This window comes from Oncorhynchus gorbuscha, linkage group LG18 (genome assembly GCF_021184085.1).
Source record: "Oncorhynchus gorbuscha isolate QuinsamMale2020 ecotype Even-year linkage group LG18, OgorEven_v1.0, whole genome shotgun sequence".
Taxonomy (NCBI): Eukaryota; Metazoa; Chordata; class Actinopteri; order Salmoniformes; family Salmonidae; genus Oncorhynchus; species Oncorhynchus gorbuscha.
Window position 1 is genome coordinate 32,337,346 of NC_060190.1, and position 23,046 is coordinate 32,360,391.

A 23,046-nucleotide genomic window follows, 5' to 3' on the forward strand; every position below is an offset into this window, starting at 1 on the left:
TTAGTCAGCCCGCAGTTTCCAGGAATTCTAGGAAACTCAGACATTTCGAACTTGGAAACCTGCTGTAGAAAGAGGAGGCCCAAGTTTCTCACTTGGAAAGTATCAGAATCAATCAATAGGAAGCTCTATGCCAATAACTTATTAACTTCCAACGCGTCATGTATTTGTCTCCATTTAAGCCTCCATTTTGTTTCTTCTCAGAAGGGCCACCACGAGATTCGAGAGATCCGTCAGTTCCACTTCACCAGCTGGCCTGACCACGGGGTACCCTGCTATGCCACCGGCCTCCTGGGCTTCGTCCGCCAGGTCAAGTTCCTCAACCCGCCCGACGCTGGCCCCATTGTGGCCCACTGCAGGTACGTACTGTCCACACCGAGGGGGATTGTGGGACATAACACAGGACTAATGGGATGACATATTTGACACTCAGGGCTTTTGTCTATGTATTTATTTATACTTTATTTAATCAGAAATAACAACAGTAGCTAGCGGCAGGTAGCCTAGTGGCTAAGAGCATTGGGCCAGTAACCAAAAGGTCGCTGGTCTGAATCCCTGAGCTGCCTTCGTAAAGAAAATGTGTACTTGAGCAAGGCATTATTACTCTAACTAATTGCTCCTGTATGTCTCTCTGCATAAGAGCATCTGCTAAATGACAAAAATGTAGCTGGGAGTCTTCATATACATTTTTAGGTCGAAAAATGAATAAGCGAGAGCAATGGGAGACTAAGGCCTCTCTCTCTTGCTCCTTCCCTCACCTACCCCTCCCCAGCCCACTCAAACACCCACCCCTTGAAACAGAGGCATTGAGCTCAGACAGGTGAAGGGGGAAGGGTGGGGGAGGCACGGGGGAGTGGAGAAGAGGGGAGGGGACAGAGGGATGGAGTGCGTGAGCGTGCACAATGAGATGTGACAGGGAGAGGCTGCTAAATGGCACAATGCAATTTTACATTTGGCTCGGGTCTCTCAAAACAAAGCAGATGTGACTAAGACATTTTCAGAGTGGATTAGCTCAAGTGCCAAGCACTGCTCTTTCTGCTCTCATGAAGCATTGGGCGCCTTGCTCCCTCTAATACCCCCGAGGACGAGATGGGGAGAGACGATGGCAAAGTTTATTACCGCCACTTTATCTCCTGCACCCTTATCTTCGCCCACTCATCGATGACATTAACCTTTATGAACCACCTGTCGCAAGAGAGTGACCTGTCTTCATCTGTCTGTTTTTCGGTCTCTGTCCCTGTGTCTGTTTGTCCCTGCTTTCTTCCTAATAGGCATGGCATTTGCATCCCCGTAGCAACCCACTATATTTAACCTCCCTGTACCTCTCATTCAGTACATTGTCGCTTTTCCACAACCCAAACCATGGTCGGTTCGTGTTCTCCTAAAAAAGTCAGCCTGGCTTTTGACGTACAACTTCCTGATTGCTCCCCAACCTCAATTCCCCCATTGAGGATGGACAACGAATGTCCCATGGAGCTGCCTATAGGTTGGCAGCCATTCCCCCCACTGAACTGAACGATAGATGGAATGAAGGACAACAGGATGAGCTTTGGCCCGCAGAGCGAAGGCCCTACTGACAGACTGCGGAGTAATTTCTAATTTCCTGGGGCACTCCTTGGCCGTTATCCCCCTGCCAGGACCTAGTTGTTCGCTGCGCTCGCCATTAATCACTGGCGGCTGACAGGCAATCTGTCGGGCTGCCGAGCCACTGAGCGGCCCCTGGCTCCTGAGCTCCGGAGCTGGGACCTGTCAAGAAGCTGCCGAGTGAATGATGGCTGAGCAGCCCCCCTCTCCTACCTCTATCTCTTCTCCACCACTATCTCCCTTGCTCCCTCCCTTCCACCCAGCCACTCTGCTGGGTTTATTTCCTTATTTCCTTAACACCTAACACCAGGGTCAGGGGAAATGGCTCTAACCCCTACCTGGGGGGTTGGAGTACGCTGTTTTTCAGAGCTGTAAGGCTGTCCTGCCTCCTTTGGATAACAGAGGGAGCTCAGCGTGGTTCAATATAACCCCCAGCCTGTTTATTATAGGGCCGGAGCATGTGTCTTCATGTGTCGCTGCCCTCGCTACTGTACAGAACATACTGGAGAAATGAAATGCTCTCTGTCTCTGTTTCTGTATTCTCTCTCCCTCCCCCTCTCTTTCCAGTGCCGGGGCTGGAAGGACAGGCTGTTTCATAGCTGTGGACATCATGCTGGATATGGCTGAGAATGAGGGAGTGGTGGACATCTTCAACTGCATCCGGGAGCTGCGCTCACAAAGGGTTAACATGGTGCAAACTGAGGTTGGTGAAGCAGCATACTGATTAGCTTGTGTGCGGATAGTGGGTAGAGAAGAGAGCAATATTGTATTATAGCTTGAACATTAGTCATTACAGTGACATGCGAAAGGAATAAAAGTGCAGTTAGCTAATTAGCTTAGCATTAGTGATTACTAGCACTCACACAGTTAGCATTATCCATAAAAAGTGCAACGAGTTTTCGGACACAGCAAGTCTGTTTAGCATAGCATTTCCCATCGTCATGGCGGAAGGATTGACAAGACTCAGACAGTAGCCTGCTGGCGTTGGCCTTTCCCAGCCGGTCAGCAGACTGATCCTATGTCACAGCCCACTGCTCACAGTTGCTCTGCCTGAAATATTCAGCAGGGATATTTTAAAATCAGTCATATGGAGGAAGGGTGTAAAGCATAGAAATACAATCTATAGCATGGACAAAACCCTTCAAGACCAGATTATATTTCTATGGTCTAAAGCAGTGGTCACAAGTAGTCACCAAGGCATTCCTTGTCGATCACCAAACATTTTTGGGAAAAAAACTAAAAAGCCTTCCATTACTATTTTATTTTATTTGTTTAACGCTGTTGGTTGTAGGTGCACTTGATTTAGCAACCCTAGTGCCGGGAAGGCAAAGTTTTCCCATTTTGAACCATTTTACTTGTCTGAAGGTAGAACTCAGACTACGTGACAAGCCCAGAGAGCAAATCAAGTGCACCTATAGGACTACTGCTGGCCAATCAGATAGCTCCGAACACTGTGTCTACACAGTTTCCTCGAGCCATAGACCACAAAAAGATGCCTCGAACACACAGCAAAGTTGAAATTGTGAGATTTCAAAACCCAAAACCCATAAAACCCATTTTATAACCCATACGCTGTAAAATGTGCATTCTCCCTAATTCCACTCACTCTACAACCAGCACTGCAGAGTATAACAAACGGTTCTGATAAGCTAGCGCTGTAATTAGTGCCTCGTGTTTTTTTTTATCAAGGAATATTTTACATTCTCTGGTCATAGGCGTAACAACATGAATTGGTGCATGAGGCAGAAGACTGTCAAATTTTCTCAGCGGAGGGACGGTGAGTCGGTTGAGAGGCAGCCTCCCCGCTGCTCCCTCCTTTCAAACTGACCATCAGATGCAGGCCGTCAGTCCAGTAAAAAATGTTTTTAATTATTATGCTCACTCAGCTGTGCCTCACCAGTAATCCAACAAATTATATATTACCAGTGTGATCATATACCTAATATTTTTTAAATATAATTTCAAATTGGTCTGAGAAGGAAAATCATTGGCAGGGCAATTCAAGCATGCCTACTGCACAGACTTCTGCTACTGAAATGTTTTTAACTCGTTAATGTTTGACTCAAAGTGATCTTGACTCAAAAAAGGTTGGTGGCCACTGGTCTAAAAGCCTAGATAGGAAGTGAGTCCTATGGAGGGAGAATGTAAAGCATAGAAATAGAATCTCTAGAACAGGAAAGGAACTCAGACCTTCAGACCAGATTCTACTTCTATTGCCTCTAAGCCTTTGAGACAGAGGGATCTGGGCTTCAGCTGCCAGACATCCAAGCCAGGTTATTAGGGTTAAATTTCCCAGTGGATCATGCAGTAAGCAATGGCTTCCACAGAACAGTGGTCTTTACTCAAGTCTAACACTAGCCATTCCAAGATCTTCTCTCTCGTGGAGAGAATGGGGGAAACAACTATTGTGAGATAATGTGTGTGTTTGAGATCAACTACATTGCAGTCGGAATCACTGCTCTACAAATCACCTTGCATCCAACTAACTACTCATTATTTGATCAAGAGTAGCGATTCTTCGATTCTCATCTTGCTCAAGCTGCTCCCCTCAATCACTCTGACTGCTAGTCTACGGTCAATAGCCATAACGACAAACCGGCTATTGTCAACAGGAATAAGCATCAGTATTCTCCATTAGCATGTGTGTACCCACTAGACCGATGTACATTGTATATTCTCAGCGACTCCACGACTAGCAACCGTTCATACACACCATCACCACACTTGATATCCCAACTGATCAAGTTTGTGTGGCGTCTCCTCTGGAAGAGTTCCCATGTCGGACTAGCCTAGCTACCTCTGGAGTGTGCTCAGTCATGCATCATCCATCCCAATGTTCCTATTAATATACATACACGCTGAATAATAGATATCTTAGTCCCGCACACTTTTTAGTTTTTTGGTTTTTTTTTTGCAAATGAGTTTGTGTTTGCTAAGTGTCTTTAGGGTGTCTTATGGTGTCTTAGGGTTATGACCCTGCGTCCAGTCGGCCACTCGGTTTTGCAGTCACCCCCTAAAATAATAAAACGACAGCAAACTTTTCTTAGGTTAGTCCCAACTCGTACTCGTATGAATACAATGATGGGTAGATAGAATTACAGTATGTCATACACAGTGTTTATATATGCCACTTCAATGGCTAAAAATGGATGCCGGGTGCATTAATGGGTAGAGGGCAATTTGTGTCAGTTTAAAGCACTATTCAAAGATAATCCGGCACAAAACAACAAAAAGCAATTCATCTTTTAAAAGGCTTTCTCTGCTCCCGAGTAGCACCAGCTATCAAGGTAATGGATAGCGGAGGTCAACTCTGGATGGATTTGGCCCCGGACGGCTCTCATGGCCGCAATTAACATTCTAAACCCTGAGCCTTCTGCATTGTTGAGTGAAAATATGCATATTTCTATTCACAGGCGAAGGGCTGGGATTTTGGAGATGAATTAATATGTCTGGCTACTTGATGAGCACAATGCATCCGCTGTTGAACCGCACACAGCCTCTTGATCTCCTTTTAAGGCTGTAACATGGCTGCCTTTTTTCCTGTGGTTCATTTACTTCTCCACAGGATATTACTTTACATGCTTCAAAATGCAAATTTATGCGAAGCGCTCTTCAGGCTATGAAATCCGTTTCATCAGAGCACGAGAGTACGTGTTGAAAATGCAGGGCTGCCTTCGCAGAACTGTGTTAGATATGACGTATTGACGTTCAATAATGGCTACACATTATGTTTTTGTGTCGCCGTGTACAATCAAAATTCTACAGCTGTGCTCGGTACCTGTATGCACTACTCTGCTTCTCGACACTTTTCAACAGTACATGTGAATTGAGACTAATGGATTTGAATCGGGTCCAACTACTGGTTGAAGTGCTGTCATAAAGTAGGTGGTTAGTGTTTTGAGGTTGACCTAAAGGGTCGAAGTACATGAACATCTAACTGTATGTCATTACACCTGTATTCTCATCATTTCCTACCCCAGGAGCAGTATGTTTTTGTCCACGACGCCATCCTCGAAGCCTGCCTGTGTGGAAACACGGCCATCCCAGTCTGTGAATTCAGAGCCATATACTACAACATCAGCAGACTGGACCCACAGACCAACTCCAGCCAAATTAAGGATGAATTTCAGGTTAGCACCCTCCACTTCTTAACTCTTAAACTCTCGGTCCGTCTGTCTGTCTACCTGTCTATGTCCCTCTGTCCGTCCGTCCATCCGTCCTTTTCTTCCTAAGAGGCATGTCATTAGCCTTTTCCAACTTAAAGGAGTTACATTTGCTTTCTCCAAGAACAATACATTTTTAAAATCCAGATATTGAATTATAGCACAAAAATCCAGGGATTTTTGTGGGAATTCAAGTATCCCTTTTTTTTCTTAGAATGCATATGGGCCTCCCGAGTGGTGCTGCGTTCTAAGGCACTTCATTTGCATAAACACACTGGATGTATTTCCATATATGAACACATTAACATCAAGGGGTGGAGCAGGCCTGCATCCACCAAAAACCTGTTCTGTATAGGCATATCTGCACTCACCTGCACTGTCTAGACTGCTTCATTGATTACTGTTGCTGTCATGTTCAGTTGCATAATTCAACAAGTGTGTCAATAGCAGGATAACCTTGGATTCAAAATCAACACTCTTGGATCTGGATTACACCTTTCTAAACATACTTTACATTGTTTGCAAGATCGGACATAGTATAGTATAATCCGAGTATTCATCTTTGGAAGTTGCTTTCATTTCAGGGTATGTATTTTGTAAACATTTCAACTGTATTAAATGATTACTTTTTAATTACAAATCAATTGTACACCCATCAAAATAGTTTTCTTTCTTGTGATGTAAGTATCAAGACGATGTGTTTAATCCCAGACTATGCTTTAGCGTTCTTATAGATGCATCAGAAAGACTATGTATTCCATTGTTTGACAGGTCATTACAAACATTTCTGTGGTCGTAGCATTAATGGGGAAAAACGACAGGCACAAGCAAGAGTATGAAAGAGTTGCAGGAGTAAAATGAAAGCAATCAATCTAGGGATATTTAAGTGACAAGTGGATTTTGCACCCCTCAAACAAAGGAAATACAAATAGACAGATCCTCAGGTGAGCGTTGCCGGCCTATAGGCTTTAGCTAATATGGTCTTGTGTCTCGCGAACAACTCTGGTTTGATTGTTGATACCCTGTCGGTTACATGAGGAGTTATGACAAAAAAAAATGCAGGTGTCGAAGTTGAAAATATTCAGCAACTCTTGGTAAGTAAATGGAGGTTTCCCCCCCCCCAAAATATGTTTGTTAAACCTTATAATAATTGTCAAAATAACATCCTCCCTCTCCAGACTCTGAACATCGTGACTCCCCGGGTCCGGCCTGAAGACTGTAGCGTGGGACTGCTCCCCCGGAACCACGACAAGAACCGCAGCATGGATGTCCTGTCTGTGGATCGATGCTTGCCCTTCCTCATCTCCGTGGACGGAGAGTCCAGTAACTACATCAACGCTGCCCTCATGGACGTAAATGAATCTCGCTCTCTCGCCTGCTCTCTCTCTCTCTCTTCTCTTCTCTTGCTTTGATTGAACATGCCTTGTCCCAAATGTGCAAACCCTACCCATCTATAACCAGGCTCAAACAAACGCTCAAAGATTTCGAATACTATTTGAACCCATGCGGGTCTGCACAACACCAATCATGACTGAGGGAAATTGTGTCAGAGGCTGCCAAGTAGCGTAAAACCATTGGATTTAGCTTGGCTGATGTAATCCAACCTGGAAAAGACACAGATCAGTTAGTTTGAGATATGCCTCGGTTCTGTTGCGTTATTAATTAGAATAGGGATGTTATGTTTTGTATTTATTGCATTTTTTGGGGGTGGGAAATGGGGAGGCAGTGACTAGGTACATGCAAATGCAACTCAATTAGATAACATGTTACAAAAATGAAATGTCAAAGGGCAACAGCAATAAAGAAAAGATAACCAACAACATCATCTGACAACTGATCATCAACCAACACACCATTAAGTGATAGCACTGTGATAGCACTGTGGTAAATGATAAGGAATGACTGCGAAAGCAGCCTCACACTCTAGGCCCTCGTAGCAGATCTACCAAACGATACAAACGCAGATCTAGATAAGCCACACGGAGCTGATGAGAAAAGAACGGCAGGCAATAACAAGCACAGAGGTGGCGTCAAATAAAGCCAGCAGTGTCTTTCTCAGAACCGGCCTGCTAGTCTGGCAACAGCGTAATGACCTGCAGTGGGATTTCTCTTGTCAATGCATCATGATGCAAGGTTAACACTGTCCGTGGAAGTTCGCCGGGCTCTTTGTCCTCCTCGCCCATCCGAGTAGGGGCAGTGTGGGTCTAGAAGGATGAGAGCAGGGAGGAGAAGAGTTAGCTTGGCGGTGCGGAGCCTTGATACAGAGGGAAGAGCCAAACCTGACTGATTTGGGAAGGTCATTCTGAGAGAGATGAGAGCTGACCAAGGACGGCACGTTCAAGAGTTTTGGAGAGAAAGAAAGAAGGGATACTGGTCAGTTGATCAGGCATCGGAAACCCACCGTGACCCGTGGCTGTTTTAGTGGTCCCACCACCGTCTCTGCTCTCTCTCTTTCTCGCTCTCTTTCTCATCTCTCTCTCTCTTATTTTACTCTCTCTCTCTCGGTACCGGGGGCTGAAGTGTTGTGGTGTTTGTCATTGATTTTTTTCCCAGAGCCATAAACAGCCAGCAGCCTTCATCGTAACCCAGCACCCACTGCCCAACACGGTGGCCGACTTCTGGAGGCTGGTGTTCGACTACAACTGCTCCTCGATAGTAATGCTCAACGAGATGGATGCCGCACAGGTGTGTATTGTTGACCCCCGGGGGTCGCACACACATATGGGTGTACATACATCGACATACACACAGACCAATCATCTTTTTGACTGTCGGTCTGCTAGGGGGTCTTACACATGCTTTATCTCTCTCTATTCATCTCCATCTATCCCTCCATTGTCATTTCCTCCATCGACTCTCACACACACAGTTTCATGGAGCACACTCTAGGCCCTCTAGCAGATCTAGATAAGCCACACGGAGCTGATGAGAAAAAGAGCGGCAGGCAATAACAAGCACAGAGGTGGCATCAAATAAAGCCAGCAGTGTCTTTCTCAAGAACCGGCCTGCTAGTCTGGCAACAGCGTAATGACCTGCAGTGGGATTTCTCTTGTCAATGCATCATGATGCAAGGTTAACACTGTCCGTGGAAGTTCGCCGGGCTCTTTGTCCTCGCCACCAGTTGATCAGGCATCGGAAACCCACCGTGACCCGTGGCTGTTTAGTGGTCCCACCACCGGATAAGCCTCATAGGAGAGCTGCTCTTTTCTCTGCCCGGGGTTTAACTATTCAACATAACTCCCAGAACACTCAGACACCCACATTGAAACCTAGCAAAGAGCACATCAATACCTCCCATATTAAAGGAGAGTTTCACTATTAGGAACCTAATCTGTATTTTTGATATAAATGGCATGTTCTAGTAGGGTCCAGACACTTTTTTTTTTTGTCTTTAAAAAAATATATGTTTTTTTGGATGCCCTTGAACTCCAGAATGAGGTTCAGGAAGTCAATCTCTGCTATAGTAAGTTTCTCAAACCAAGGGAAATTCCTAAAAACGTGTCTGGACCCTTTATAACATTCTATTTACATAAAAAAATATATAGATTTTGTTCCCAAGTAGTGACATTTTCCAACTGACTGAGGGTTAACTGGTTAACAAAAGCTATAGACTGGAGGAAAACCCATCATGGCCCTAAGATGTAGGTGTACCGTGCAGAGGCCAATAAGGTCCAGGCTTTTCTTTTGTATGCACATGACCTTCAATTGCTTACGCCCAGCAGTGTGACCTTGCATTTCAACTCAGATGGTTTTGTTCAAATGGCTAAAGCAATGTGTAGTTTATGTAATTTTTTCAGTGCTCCCCAATGGGTAAAATCCCCAAGTAGTCAACAACAGTGTCCACACCAGTATATGGTGTACCTAACATGTGATGTAGCTCATTCCAGAACTACAACTACAACTAGAACGGACATTCCCATTCAAGTCAATATCCTGTGATCGGTGCACCGACAGCGATATTAAATGTACCCATAGGAGTAAAACTACTTCTAAACTCTATTTCTATGGCTAAACCCCTCTTCAATCCCTAGTTGTGCATGCAGTACTGGCCCGAGAAGAGCTCCTGCTGCTATGGCCCCATCCAGGTGGAGTTCATCTCAGCCGACATCGACGAAGATATCATCAACCGCATCTTCAGGATCTGCAACATGGCCAGGGTCTGTATCATGTTTATCACCCTGTAAATATTCACCCTCTGCTTTGAGCCCTGCCAATGCAGATGGCGCTAACAGACAGGTCCAGCATGGCATAGGAATGGTTGGTTCAGGCTGATTTCATATGAGGGGGCTTTGTTCTACGGTACTACACATTAGACCCCGTTTAAATCACCACAATGCGAATCCCTGTGTTCGTGGCACATGGTTACTCTTCTCTCTCTCCTCTTCTCTGCCTCTTGTTCAGTCATGGTTCTCCCACTTTCACCAGCATCACAAGCAGGCTTTGCTGGCCAGCTAATCAACGCTCTGCTCTGTGCCGGTGCGAAAAGCCACAGTGGCGGCATCTCCAATGTACCATGAAATGGTTCCATCACCACCGCCACAAGCGGATGACACGGCTCATGCACGACAGAATTCAGCTGACCCCCACCCTCCCTCCTCCCAGCTGACGTCTTTTTTGTAGTTGCCAGTCGTTGGCTCTGCTCTGGCTAAGGAAAGCATAGCCACAATGAGCCAAAAGACACTGGGATTGCATCAGCAGTTATTTAATAACTTGAGTGGTTTAGGTTTACAGTGGACACAGAGATAAATTTGATTTATCTACACATTTTCGTGACGGTTATGAGGAGGAAGATTAGCATTAGGTTGATGATTATGATGAGGATGCTGACTGTGATGTTGTCCATATTGAGGATGTTTTGATAATGGCAATGACGATGATGTTGACGACAACAATGATGTTGACGATGGCATTAATTTATGATTCTCTCTCTCACTGTCTTCGGCAGCCCCAGGACGGTTACCGTTTGGTGCAGCATTTCCAGTTCATTGGCTGGCCCGCTTACCGCGACACGCCCCTGTCCAAGCGCTCTATCCTGCAGCTGGTGAGACGTCTGGCCAAGTGGCAGGAGCAGTACGACGGGGGAGACGGACGCACCGTGGTCCACTGCCTGTGAGTAGTTAAAGGGGCTCAGAAGGAGTTCAGTCATTGTATTGCGGTGTCAATATTAGGACAGACTCAAACATTCATGGAAGTTGTACACCTATACGATGCCCATATTAGGACAGTTACACGTCCATGGACATTGGATACAAGGGCCTAATATTTAAACATAGACAGGATGTGGAGGGGTAGAGTTTCTGAAAGTGCAGAAACTATAAAAACAAAACCTAATAAATTGCTGTGATTAACTCAAATATGAGTGAAGTTTAGTTTTAGTTTTAAATAACACAACATGTAGACATTTACCTTACTGGGTAGTGGTGGAAGAACTTCCCTGTATATATTCTGGCTGGCCCATCTCATATTCTACACTATACTCATCTCAGACAGGATGACAATAGGGAATGTGCTCTATGAATGTATTCATCACTGCATGCTTCCTTAGTGCTGTTTTCTTCTAGAGCAGTGGTCACCAACCTTTTCTGAGTCAAACTTTGGAAGTCAAAAGGCAAGCTGAGATCCACCGCTCAGATTTTTGACTTAAAAAATGCAACAATAACCTAATAAACAAATATATGTTGGAATGAGGATGGTGCGGTAGGTCTAATACATTATCACAGCATATTGGCCCTGCTTGGGCTCCTAATATTGTTCTGCTCAGACCATATTATATTTCAATACTCAAGCTTTCATAACAAAATAGATCAGTTGTATCACATGTGAGGCACAGCTGAGAATAAATTAAAATCATTTTATTTTTCATTTCACTGGACTGATGGTACCTGCATCTGATGGTCAGTGTCAGCAGATGGAGAGAGCAGCAGAGGGTCTGCCTCTCAGGTCTCTGCTCTTTCCTTTCCTCCGGTGAGACTGACCAGAGAGAGGGGACACCGTCTTCCACCTGATGACAAAACTCGAGTCCCACCACATTTTCTCTGCCTCATGCACACATTCATGTTGTTCCTATGACCAGAGGGCACCTTATTCATCCAAGCTACTCAATACTGCCCCCCTGTCACCTCACCTGTTTAGGTGAGGTGCTGGCTAGCGGAGGAGAACACTTGAAAAATAAAAGGAGAGCCTCACAACTCTAGGAGCTAAGATGCAATAATAATAATGTTTCGACAGACAAGCTGTCTTCGTCGGGGTATCAGTGTTTGTTACGCCTTAGCTTGGCTGTTACTAAACTGCTACACACTACCTGCACTCAGTGGTGTAAAGAACTTAAGTAAAAATACTTACAAGTACCACTTAAGTCATTTTTTACCTTACCTTACTTTTCTTTTTGGACTACTTTTACTTTACCACATTCTTAAAGAAAATAATGTACTTTTTACTCTATACATTTACCCTGACTCCTAAAAGTACTCGTTACATTTTGAATGCTTAGCAGGACAGGGAAATGGTACAATTCATGCACTTATCAAGAGAACTTCTCTGGTCATCCCTACTGCATCTGATCTGGCAGACTCACTGAACACAAATGCTTTGTTTGTCAATTCTGAGTGTTGGAGTGTGCCCCTGGCGATCCGTCAATAAGAAAAACAACAATTGTGCTGTCTGGTTTAATATAAGGAATTTGAATTCATACTTTTACTCAAGTTAGACAATTTAGTACTTTTTCCACCACTGGATGTGGCTGGGGGTTAAAACATTTCTTTCACATGACCCATCAATGTTGCTGGGTAAGCATCATCTAATATTTATAAAATATTTTTATCTGGACACTTTCTTTTTACCTGGAATTTTTCCTTATTGTAGACTACTACGACTTTTAGTCTTAATCTTTACTTCACTACTCACTGTTTAGCACATGACCTCATGTGAATCCTTAAAGAGATGGGTGGGGCTGGCTTAAGAGGGTGTTGGTTCCAAACAATTCAAAAGTCCTTTTCTCAAACGCGAAAGTTTATCAACTTTCAAAGCAGAATTACTTTCCCATTGTTCCTCAGAAATGCAGTGTATGATATACCATTTTGTAGCTATGAGTTACTACTCTTATCGAATGTATAAAAAATAAAAAATATTTTTTTTTAATGAAATTTTGCTACATAAGGCTAATTTGAGCCGGTCAGTGTCATACCAGTCCCCCGAATCCAAGCAGTATACTCTGGCCTACTTGGAGTACACTGTGAGAGTGTGCTTAATTTACAATGGCAAGAAGGCCAAGACAAATGGATGCACATGCTGCGTTAGCATTGCTACAAATTCTGAATGAAAATGACTCGGATGGTGGGGATGAAATGAATCATGACATCTCTTATGTTTATTCTTCTAATTCTGAGTCTGATTCTGAGCCTGAATCTACACCTCCGAGAAAATGCCAGAACAGTGCGCAGTGAGCTGGTGCCCGCACCACCACCAAATGAAAGCAGGAGAGAGAAAGGGGGGGAACTTTTGGATAGAACAAGCCGGTGACAATGCTAAATGCCAATTAATTATCAGTACAAAATGTCATCAATGAGAGAGCAGACCCTACATCTCAAGCAAAAAAACAACATCAGCAACACACTCACAAGCTTTTGTTATTTATGTGACATGGACATGCTCCAACCGATGCCGTTGCATATTCCATCTAAGCGTGAGCTGACAATAAACTATTTTTGACTGGTGTAATATAAAGACTTATATTCATTGTAATTTAATTATTGCTTTTGTGCTGATTTCATCAAGCACACTTGGCACCTATAATGTTGTTTAGGCTACTGATGCTTTCATCATTTAACTGCGCATTTTGCTGATCGTGCATCTTGTGGTTTGGGTATTTTTGTTTGTTTTGTCCTTATAAAAAGAAGCTGTTACCGCGTTCCAACACATATACTTTCTATTTCATAGTTGTAACAAAGGCACTCCACGAATACAATTGATTGAACACTTGAATGTTGGTGTTTTTTTGTTTTTACATATAGCCGTAACATAAACGAATGAAAATGCTATGGTGTATTTTTCTTCTTTTGTATTCTGTTACCTAGGACATTCATAAAAACAACCAAATTATAATTTTTCTGATAGCATGTTTAAAATGTAGGATGTTTCAGTCAGAATGACTACTCATTAGCTTGAAGAGGGGTCCTTTTAGGCCCAGCTGTCTTTATCGTTCTGTCCTCCTTCACTCTCTCTGTCCTTTTACCATCCCTTTCATCCTTTTCACCTCTCTTTACATGTATCTTTCTCCCTCCCCTGCTCTCCATGTCTCCTTCTCTTCCTTTACCTCTTTATACCTTTCTGTCCCTCTTCCTAGCTCTATCTGTCCCTTTCTCACCCCCCTGTTTTAACCTCTCTCTCTATCCTCATTCATCCCCTTTTCTTCAACTATATACACTGCTCAAAAAATAAATAAAGGGAACACTAAAATAACACATCCTAGATCTGAATGAATGAAATATTGTTATTAAGTACTTTTTTCTTTAAATAGTTGAATGTGCTGACAACGAAATCACACAAAAATGATCAATGGAAATCAAATTGATCAAACCATGGAGGTCTGGATTTGGAGTGACACTCAAAATGAAAGTGGAAAACCACACTACAGGCTGATCAAACTTTGATGTAATGTCCTTAAAACAAGTCAAAATGAGGCTCAGTAGTGTGTGGCCTCCACGTGACTGTATGACTTCCCTACAACGCCTGGGCATGCTCCTGATGAGGTGGCGGATGGTCTCCTGAGGGATCTCCTCCCAGACCTGGACTAAAGCAGCCGCCAACTCCTGGACAGTCTGTGGTGCAACTGGTGGATGGAGCTAGACATGATGTCCCAGATGTGCTCAATTGGATTCAGGTCTGGGGAACGGGCGGGCCAGTCCATAGCATCAATGCCTTCCTCTTGCAGGAACTGCTGACACACTCCAGCCACATGAGGTCTTGCATTAGGAAGAACCCGGGGCAAACGCACCAGCATATGGTCTCACAAGGGGTCTGAGGATCTCATCTCGGTACCTAATGGCAGTCAGGCTACCTCTGGCGAGCACATGGAGGGCTGTGCGGCCCCCCAAAGAAATGCCACCCCACCCCACACCATGACTGACCCACCTCCAAACCAGTCATGCTGGAGGATGTTGCAGGCAACAGAACGTTCTCCACGGCGTCTCCAGACTCTGACACGTCTGTCACATGTGCTCAGTGTGAACCTGCTTTCATCTGTGAAGAGCACAGGGCGCCAGTGGCGAATTTGCCAATATTGGTGTTCTCTGGCAAATGCCAAACGTCCTGCACGGTGTTGGGCTGTAAAGCACAACCCCCACCTGTGGACATCGGGCCCACATACCACCCTCATGGAGTCTCTTTCTGACCGTTTGGGCAGACACATGCACATTTGTGGCCTGCTGGAGGTCATTTTGCAGGGCTCTGGCAGTGCTCCTCCTGCTCCTCCTTGCACAAAGGCGGAAGTAGTGGTCCTGCTGCTGAGTTGTTGCCCTCCTACGGCCTCCTCCACATCTCCTGATGTACTGGCCTGTCTCCTGGTAGTCCCTCCATGCTCTGGACACTACGCTGACAGACACAGCAAACCTTCTTGTCACAGCTTGCATTGATGTGTCATCCTGGATGAGCTGCACTACCTGAGCCACTTGTGTGGGTTGTAGACTCCGTCTCATGCTACCACTAGAGTGAAAGCACCGCCAGCATTCAAAAGTGACCAAAACATCAGCCAGGAAGCATAGGAACTGAGGAGTGGTCTGTGGTCACCACCTGCAGAACCACTCCTTTATTGGGGGTGTCTTGCTAATTGCCTATCATTTCCACCTGTTGTCTATTCCATTTGCACAACAGCATGTGAAATTTATTGTCAATCAGTGTTGCTTCCTGAGTGGACAGTTTGATTTCACAGTGGTGTGATTGACTTGGAGTTACATTGTGTTGTTTAAGTGTTCACTTTATTTTTTTGAGCAGTGTATGTATATATATACATTATTATTATTATTATATATTTTTTTTAAACCTTTATTTAACTAGGGAAGTCAGTTAAAAGAACAACTTATTTTCAATGACTGCCTAGGAACAGTGTTCAGGGGCAGAATGACAGATTTTTACCTTGTCAGCTCGGGGATTCAATCTTGCAACCTTTTGATTACAAGTCCAATGCTCTAACCACTAGGCTACCTAACCTCTCTCCAACAGGACGGGTGGTGGACGGAGTGGTACCTTCTGTGCCATCTGCAGCATCAGTGAGATGATCCAGCAGCAGAACATTGTAGACGTGTTCCACACCGTCAAGACGCTGAGGAACAACAAATCCAACATGGTGGAGACTATGGTACGTTCCACTGACCACAACAGTTAGGGTGATATGGTACTGCATAAGAGGCTTGAGGACGGTTGCTATCCGTACCTACTATATAAGCAACGTAGGACACACAGTTGTGGCTCTATTGGACAGGTTTGAGACCATAGAGAGTAAGGCGGACACACACCACACACACATATCCTCAGACTGATGACTTGCTATGGCAGGTGTTGTTTAGCAGATGTTTCTATCCCTTCTAATACAGCCTCGGAAACAAGATGCTCAATTTCACAGAACCATCTCAGGTTGGGCACAGCTGTTCACTTAGAATTAAAGCAGGTTTTGGTAGCAAAAGACAACTACCGTAGTAAAAAGGTTATTGTAGACTTTGAAGATGCTGTCATAATCCTGCATGGAATTTATTGTATTTAGATCAAAGATTATTTGATTATCTTTGTTGTTTATCTACTGTTACATTGTCTCTGAATGTTATTTTCCCACTTGAATTTACGAACCAGTGCTACTCATGGAAGAGATTGATAATATTATTGTTGGAATCATAGAGATCCCCAGTGTGCTTGAGTTTCCCTTTTTATTCATTATTTAAAAAATTAAAAATGATCCATGAGCCTGATGTCTAAGTTCACTTTCTGAGAGATGATATGAAAAAATGATGCCAATGTGTGACTAGTCCTTCCCTTTTCCAGGAACAGTATAAATTCTGCTATGAAGTTGCTCTGGAGGCCCTTAGCGCATTCTGAGAGACTGCCTCTCGTGTCCGTGGGACACAGTGCTGACTGCAGAAACACCAACCCATCCGAGGCAGGGGATGTGTGGGTGCAACCACACACACATGAAACTGTACAGAAGAAGAAAAAACGCCCGACACACTGGGTTCATGTGCGCACTTCTGCAAGACTGGGACCGCTTTTGTTTGTATAAAGAAAAAATGAAATGACAACCTCAAACCTTTTCTTCTTTCTTCAGTGTCCATCTTGAACTGTGATGTGATCTTGTACCAGTCATTTCCTTTTTAGATATATGCCTTGAATGTCACACCCTCAATGTAAAAGTACAACCCTGGAAGATTAGCTGAGATCATGGGGATCCTAATAACAATACATGCAGACCAACCAACAGAACCGATACCACCAGACAGACATAGACAGAAGATTCAAACTCTCCCTGGCTTTGCACCTCTTTTTAATGAACCTTAATAAAGACTGTATTATATTCCCCCCCTTCTACGATTGAACATAAAATGGCAGATACATTTTGTAATTCTCTGGATTTTGTGGTTCTTGCAACATGTTTACATCCATGTTCACACACTGATTTTCTCACATTCGCAATGTGATGTCTTCAGTCAACGTTTGTTTTGATATTGTGGCATGTTCTCATCATTCTGGTGTCCCATGGCTCTTGTGCTATGCAGACAATCATGAATTCCGAGGCCCATTCTGGTTTTCGCCATTGACAGGGAGAGTCAGTCAACGCTTTAGCATTCTATGCTGGCGCTACGTATACAGTATTCATCAAAGCGTTCATGTGTTTTGTATTTTGCACTGCTTTACCTTCAAACACCCATTCAACTCTTGTGTAATTTGATCGACAGTGCCATATTCACATCTTTAAGCGCACGTACGATTTTAACCAAATTGTGAAGAAACGTGTCAGCCCGAAGGATGGAGTGGGATAATGTTCTAGTAATATGCACCTCAAGCTTGTCAAACACTGTAGCAGCCCCTGCCCTACTGTTGCCCAACCTCAGGTTTTGGTGAGAAGAATACTTTGCTTTTCATCCTTGATTATTCCGCACCCATACTCTAGGAGCAGTTTGGCTTTGTGTAAGGATGTCCTAATATGGACACCATACTTGTGTTCTGCCATTACTCTCTCCCTATGCATCTAATACATACTGTTAGACATGGAAACAGAATCCAGAATCCGAAATTGTGAACCCAACTCTTGAATGAGGCAGGGATTTGATCCAAGTGCTCTAGTTTTATAGGCAATGTTACCGCGTTTGCATAAATCACATTCAAGGTAGACTGCAAATGTTGGCTCATTTGGAAATTACCTATAAATTACAAGCGTTCAATGGTGCAAGTCCCAGCCTGAATTTTGCAAGCTAACTGTTTTATTTTTATTTGTTGTGTTTTCTGTCCATTGAATGGTTTTAGTACAGTGCTGTATAGGGCTTTTTCAGTAGAATGTTTTGCTCAACATGGACAGTGACTTGAAGAAGTCTTACATCAACTCACAGCGTAGTTGTACTATTGACATGCGGTTGTTTGGTGACTGAAAGCACAAAGAGAAACAGTGTTGGATTTTGAATGGAAGAGAGGATAATGTGAATGCAAGTTGTTTTCGTTTTTTTCCCGATAGGCTTTATTAGGCTTTTCATATCTCCACTAGCTGTTATATTATGTTTTCCTCCTTGAATTTGTCTAACTTTTTTTTTTGTCTAGCAAAGTGATATTTAGAACTGGTGATGAAATTGCCATGGTTGTTTTGTTGTTAGAAAATGTGGTAACATCAAATAAAGGGACCAAAATGTTGAACAATAGATTTGAATAATTCTTCTTTCAACACATTTCATCAACCAACCATGGATATTATATACAGTGAATGTCAAGCCTACATTACAATAGCATTACGAAGGTGAAACATCAATCTCAGCGTGAATCAAACAACATAATCATAAATCAAGATCCAACCCTCCCAACCCTCCCATTTTATCCATTAAATCCCAGACACCGAATGCATACATGTGTGGACAGAGTTTTACACACAAAGACAGACACACGCAAACGAACCAATTCATTCTAGTCCCATCCATTTAAGGCTGTGATGTGGCTACATTTGATAATCCCTCATTGGGATGCAAGGGCCAATCTGGTGCAGTTTCTCATATATAACATTTTTCCACAGGGTGATTTGTATCCATTTTACCCCCCTTCAACAAGCCTAAAATAATTATTGTTTCTTTTACGAGTTTGGCTATTGGCCCATATCATTTGCTCTCACTGAAATGTCATTATTTAGGGGGCATCTAATATATCTGCTTTAACACATTAAACAAGGGCATTCGGTGACTTGGGGAGAGGAATGCATCTTCATCGCTAGAGATGGTGCTGCTAACTAATGCATGGTCATAACACCAGAAACTGAAGACAAAGTCAAATTCAGTCATCTCCAGAATTAATGAGTGCAGATAGAAAGTTAAGAAATAGCATGTACACAATGCATTTGGGGCCCGATTCCGACATAGAAATTACACCTTTCTTATGCACGCCTTTCCTACATTCTTCTCAGTAGTTGGTATTCAGACTTACCTTGTGAATTTGAATAAAGGTTTTTTTGTAGAGGTGGTTCCCTTGCGCACGCTGAATAAATGTAATTCAACTGCTGAAAACCCTCCCACTTGCTTGCCAAAAGATTTTCTCATTAAGTTTTCATTCTATAGGGTTTTGAGTACATTTATTAGAAACACTCTGATCTTTTAGAATGTACTGGGATATTTTAGGGTCAGGAAAGTATCTATTAATCGTTTAAAAAAAACAGGTTTAAAGAACCTTTATGCACAAAATATATGGATGATAAATAAAATAGTGTTTTGATTCATCCTGAAAGTTGTAATACTTAAGTTTAATCCATGAAATATTGGAAGGTGGAAAAAAGTGTACCATAGGGGTTAAACATTAGTCCTATGAATCTACCCTAATTCTCACTAATCAACAGTCCAGTTGTTGTGAACCTTGTGCCAGGCTACAGATTTAACCTGCTTCATGTGGTCTGAGTTCTATAATGATTGAAATAGGCTACATGTCCCAAATTATTGCACATCGTAAGCCTAATATGATCCATTGATGCTAATGGCCCTCAGAAACAACTTGTCAGAGGAAAGAAAGATAAATGGAATGGAATGATGCCAAATGGAAAAAAACGAACACTGTGTGGGTATTACTGACAGTGGCATCCCACTTGCCCCCCATGGGTCGGATCTTTTCCCTATCTCCACCCGAACGAGCTGCTATGGATACCTACATCAAGGACGTTCTGGAAGCAGGCCTCATGCGTCCATCCACCTCCCCGGCGGGAGCAGGGTTTTTCTTTGTGGCCAAGAAAGACGGTGGATTACGTCCTTGCATCGACTACCGGGGACTCAATGCCATAACCGTCCGTAACCGTTACCCGCTACCCCTTATGGCCACAGCCTTCGAGCTGCTCCAGGAAGCAGTTGTTTTCACTAAGCTTGACCTGCGGAACGCATACCATCTTGTGCGGATCAGACCTGGTGACGAGTGGAAGACCGCTTTCAACACGCCTACTGGTCACTATGAATACTTGGTGATGCCCTTCGTCCTGATCAACGCCCCAGCGGTGTTCCAAGCGCTCATAAACAATGTGCTTAGGGATATGCTTAACATATTTGTGTTCATTTACTTGGATGACATCCTCATCTTTTCGAGGTCTCTTCAAGAACACACAAAGCATGTCAGACAAGTACTCAAACAGCCATCTGTACGTTAAGCCGGAAAATGTGAATTCCATTCATCCCGAGTACAATTCCTGGGATTTGTAGTGGAACCCGGTTGAGTCCAAATGGACCCCAGGAAGGTAGGGACGGTAGCGGACTGGCCCACTCCCAAATCCGTTAAGGAAGTTCAGCGTTTCCTGGGCTTCACAAACTTTTACCGCAAGTTCATCAAGAACTTCAGCTTGGTGGCAGCCCCTCTCTCAGCTTTAACCAAGGGTTGCCACGCAAGGTTTTTGTGGGGAAGAGAAGCTGAGACGGCCTTCCAAGGACTCAAGCAGCGCGTCCTCTCTGCTCCCATCCTGATACTACCGACTACGGATGAACCGTTTGTGGTGGAGGTAGACGCCTCAGAGGTTGGTGTTGGAGGTGTCCTGTCTCAGAGGGGTGAAGTCCAGAAGCTTCATCCGTGCACTTTCTTCTCACACCGGCTTACCCCGGCTGAGAGGAACTACGATGTGGGGGATCGTGAACTCCTAGCGGTTAAGATGGCATTGAAGGAATGGAGACACTGGCTCGAGGGGGCTTCTCACCCATTTCAAGTGCTTACGGACCACAAAAATCTGGAGTATATCCAGCAGGCGATGCGGTTGAACTCTAGACAAGCTAGATGGTCTCTCTTCTTCAATCGATTCCAGTTTATCCTCACCTATCGGCCCGGGTCGAAGAATCTCAAACCGGATGCCCTGTCCCGAGTCAACGCTCCTGCCATTCGAGATGACACGGACATGCCTGTCCTTCCTGCTGCTAAGATCGTGGCTCCGATCTCGTGGCAAGTTGAGGATACCGTGAGACGAGCTCAAGCTATCGAACCGGACCCGAAAGGAGGTCCTGCCAATCGGTTGTTTGTCCCCAAGGCAGTGAGGACTCAGATCCTTCTGTGGGGGCACTCCTCTCGCCTCACCTGTCACCCGGGCGTAGGTCGCACCTTGGAGTTCATCCAGCGTAAGTTCTGGTGGCCTACCATAAGAGAAGACGTTGCCACTTTCGTCAATGCCTGCCCCGTGTGCTGCCAGGGCAAATCTTCTCACCTCCGCCCACAAGGACTCCTTCACCCTTTACCTGTTCCCCACAGACCCTGGTCCCATATCTCGTTGGACTTTATTACTGGCCTTCCTCCATCCCATGGCAATACTACTATCCTAGTCATAATCGACAGGTTTTCAAAGACGGCCAGGTTCGTCCCTCTGACTAAGTTACCTTCTGCCAAGGAAACGGCTGAGTTGGTAATTAATCATGTGTTCCGAATCTTCGGCATTCCTCAAGATATGGTTTCTGACAGAGGTCCCCAGTTCGCCTCTAGGTTTTGGAAGGCCTTCTGCCAACTCATGGGGGCTTCTGCCAGTCTATCTTCAGGGTACCATCCGGAGTCCAACGGCCAAACAGAGAGGATGAATCAAGAGCTGGAAACCACCCTCCGATATATGACTCGTAACAACCCGTCCACATGGTCGTCCTTCATTGTTTGGGCCGAATACGCGCACAACACCTTGCGCTCTTCCTCCACTGGTATGTCCCCGCACGAGTGTCAGTTTGGCTATGCCCCTCCATTGTTCCCGGACCAGGAGGCAGAAGTCAGAGTGCCTTCAGCCTTGAAGTTCGTCAGACGCTGTCGGCTTATGTGGAGGAAGACCCGTCTTAATCTTATGCGTTCCTCACAGAGGTACCAACAACAAGCCAACAGACGTCGCCGTCCCGGGCCTACCCTGCGCCCCGGCCAGAGAGTCTGGCTCTCCACAAGAGACTTACCACTACGGGTGGAGTCTCGCAAGCTGTCCCAGAAATACATTGGTCCCTTTAAGGTTGCCAGGAGAGTAAACCCAGTTTCTTATCGCCTACACTTACCCAGATCCCTTAAGATTAATCCCACGTTTCACATTTCCTTATTAAAACCTGTTGCTATTTCTCCCCTTGTCCCGGCAGTCAGACCTCCCCTCCGCCTCGTGTCATTGGAGGCCAGCCGGCTTATACCATCCATCGGATACTGGATTCCCGCCGGGTGCAGCGGTCCTGGCAGTATCTGGTGGACTGGAACCCAGCGCTCCTGGGTTCCTGCCAAAGACATACTGGACCCTGACCTCATTCGTCAGTTCAGGGCCCTCCACCCCGAGAGAGCTGGTAGGAACGTCAGGAGCCGTTCCTAGGGGGGGGGGATTCTGTCAGGATTTGGCCAGGGTTGTTCCGGTTTTTGGTCACTAGATGCCCCCATTGTGCTTTTTGACCTTTTGCTTTCCCTTGATCCCCATTATTATTTGCACCTGTGCCTCGTTTCCCCTGATTGTATTTAAACCCTTAGTTTTCCTCAGTTATTTGCTCTGTGTTTGTATGTTTTTATTTATTTATTTATTTCACCTTTATTTAACCAGGTAGGCTAGTTGAGAACAGGTTCTCATTTGCAACTGCGACCTGGCCAAGATAAAGCATAGCAGTGTGAACAGACA

At 44.5% G+C, this 23,046-nt stretch overlaps 1 protein-coding gene across 15 annotated transcripts in view; it reads left to right on the plus strand.

Annotated features, from left to right (window-relative positions):
• Positions 1–18,634, plus strand: part of ptprt (protein tyrosine phosphatase receptor type T) — a 415,083-nt gene extending 396,449 nt beyond the window's left edge. For 14 of the 15 annotated variants that reach the window (XM_046310947.1, XM_046310956.1, XM_046310952.1 and 11 more), the window contains 9 exons: positions 202–356; positions 2,149–2,284; positions 5,562–5,711; positions 6,923–7,096; positions 8,298–8,429; positions 9,776–9,901; positions 10,690–10,853; positions 15,960–16,095; positions 16,773–18,634. In XM_046310947.1, coding sequence (XP_046166903.1) covers positions 202–356; positions 2,149–2,284; positions 5,562–5,711; positions 6,923–7,096; positions 8,298–8,429; positions 9,776–9,901; positions 10,690–10,853; positions 15,960–16,095; positions 16,773–16,826 — 1,227 coding nt within the window. In that variant the 3' untranslated portion in view covers positions 16,827–18,634. The remainder of the gene's footprint in view (positions 1–201; positions 357–2,148; positions 2,285–5,561; positions 5,712–6,922; positions 7,097–8,297; positions 8,430–9,775; positions 9,902–10,689; positions 10,854–15,959; positions 16,096–16,772) is intronic. The other variant, XM_046310949.1, reaches the window with a different exon arrangement.
• Positions 18,635–23,046: the final 4,412 nt, after the last annotated feature.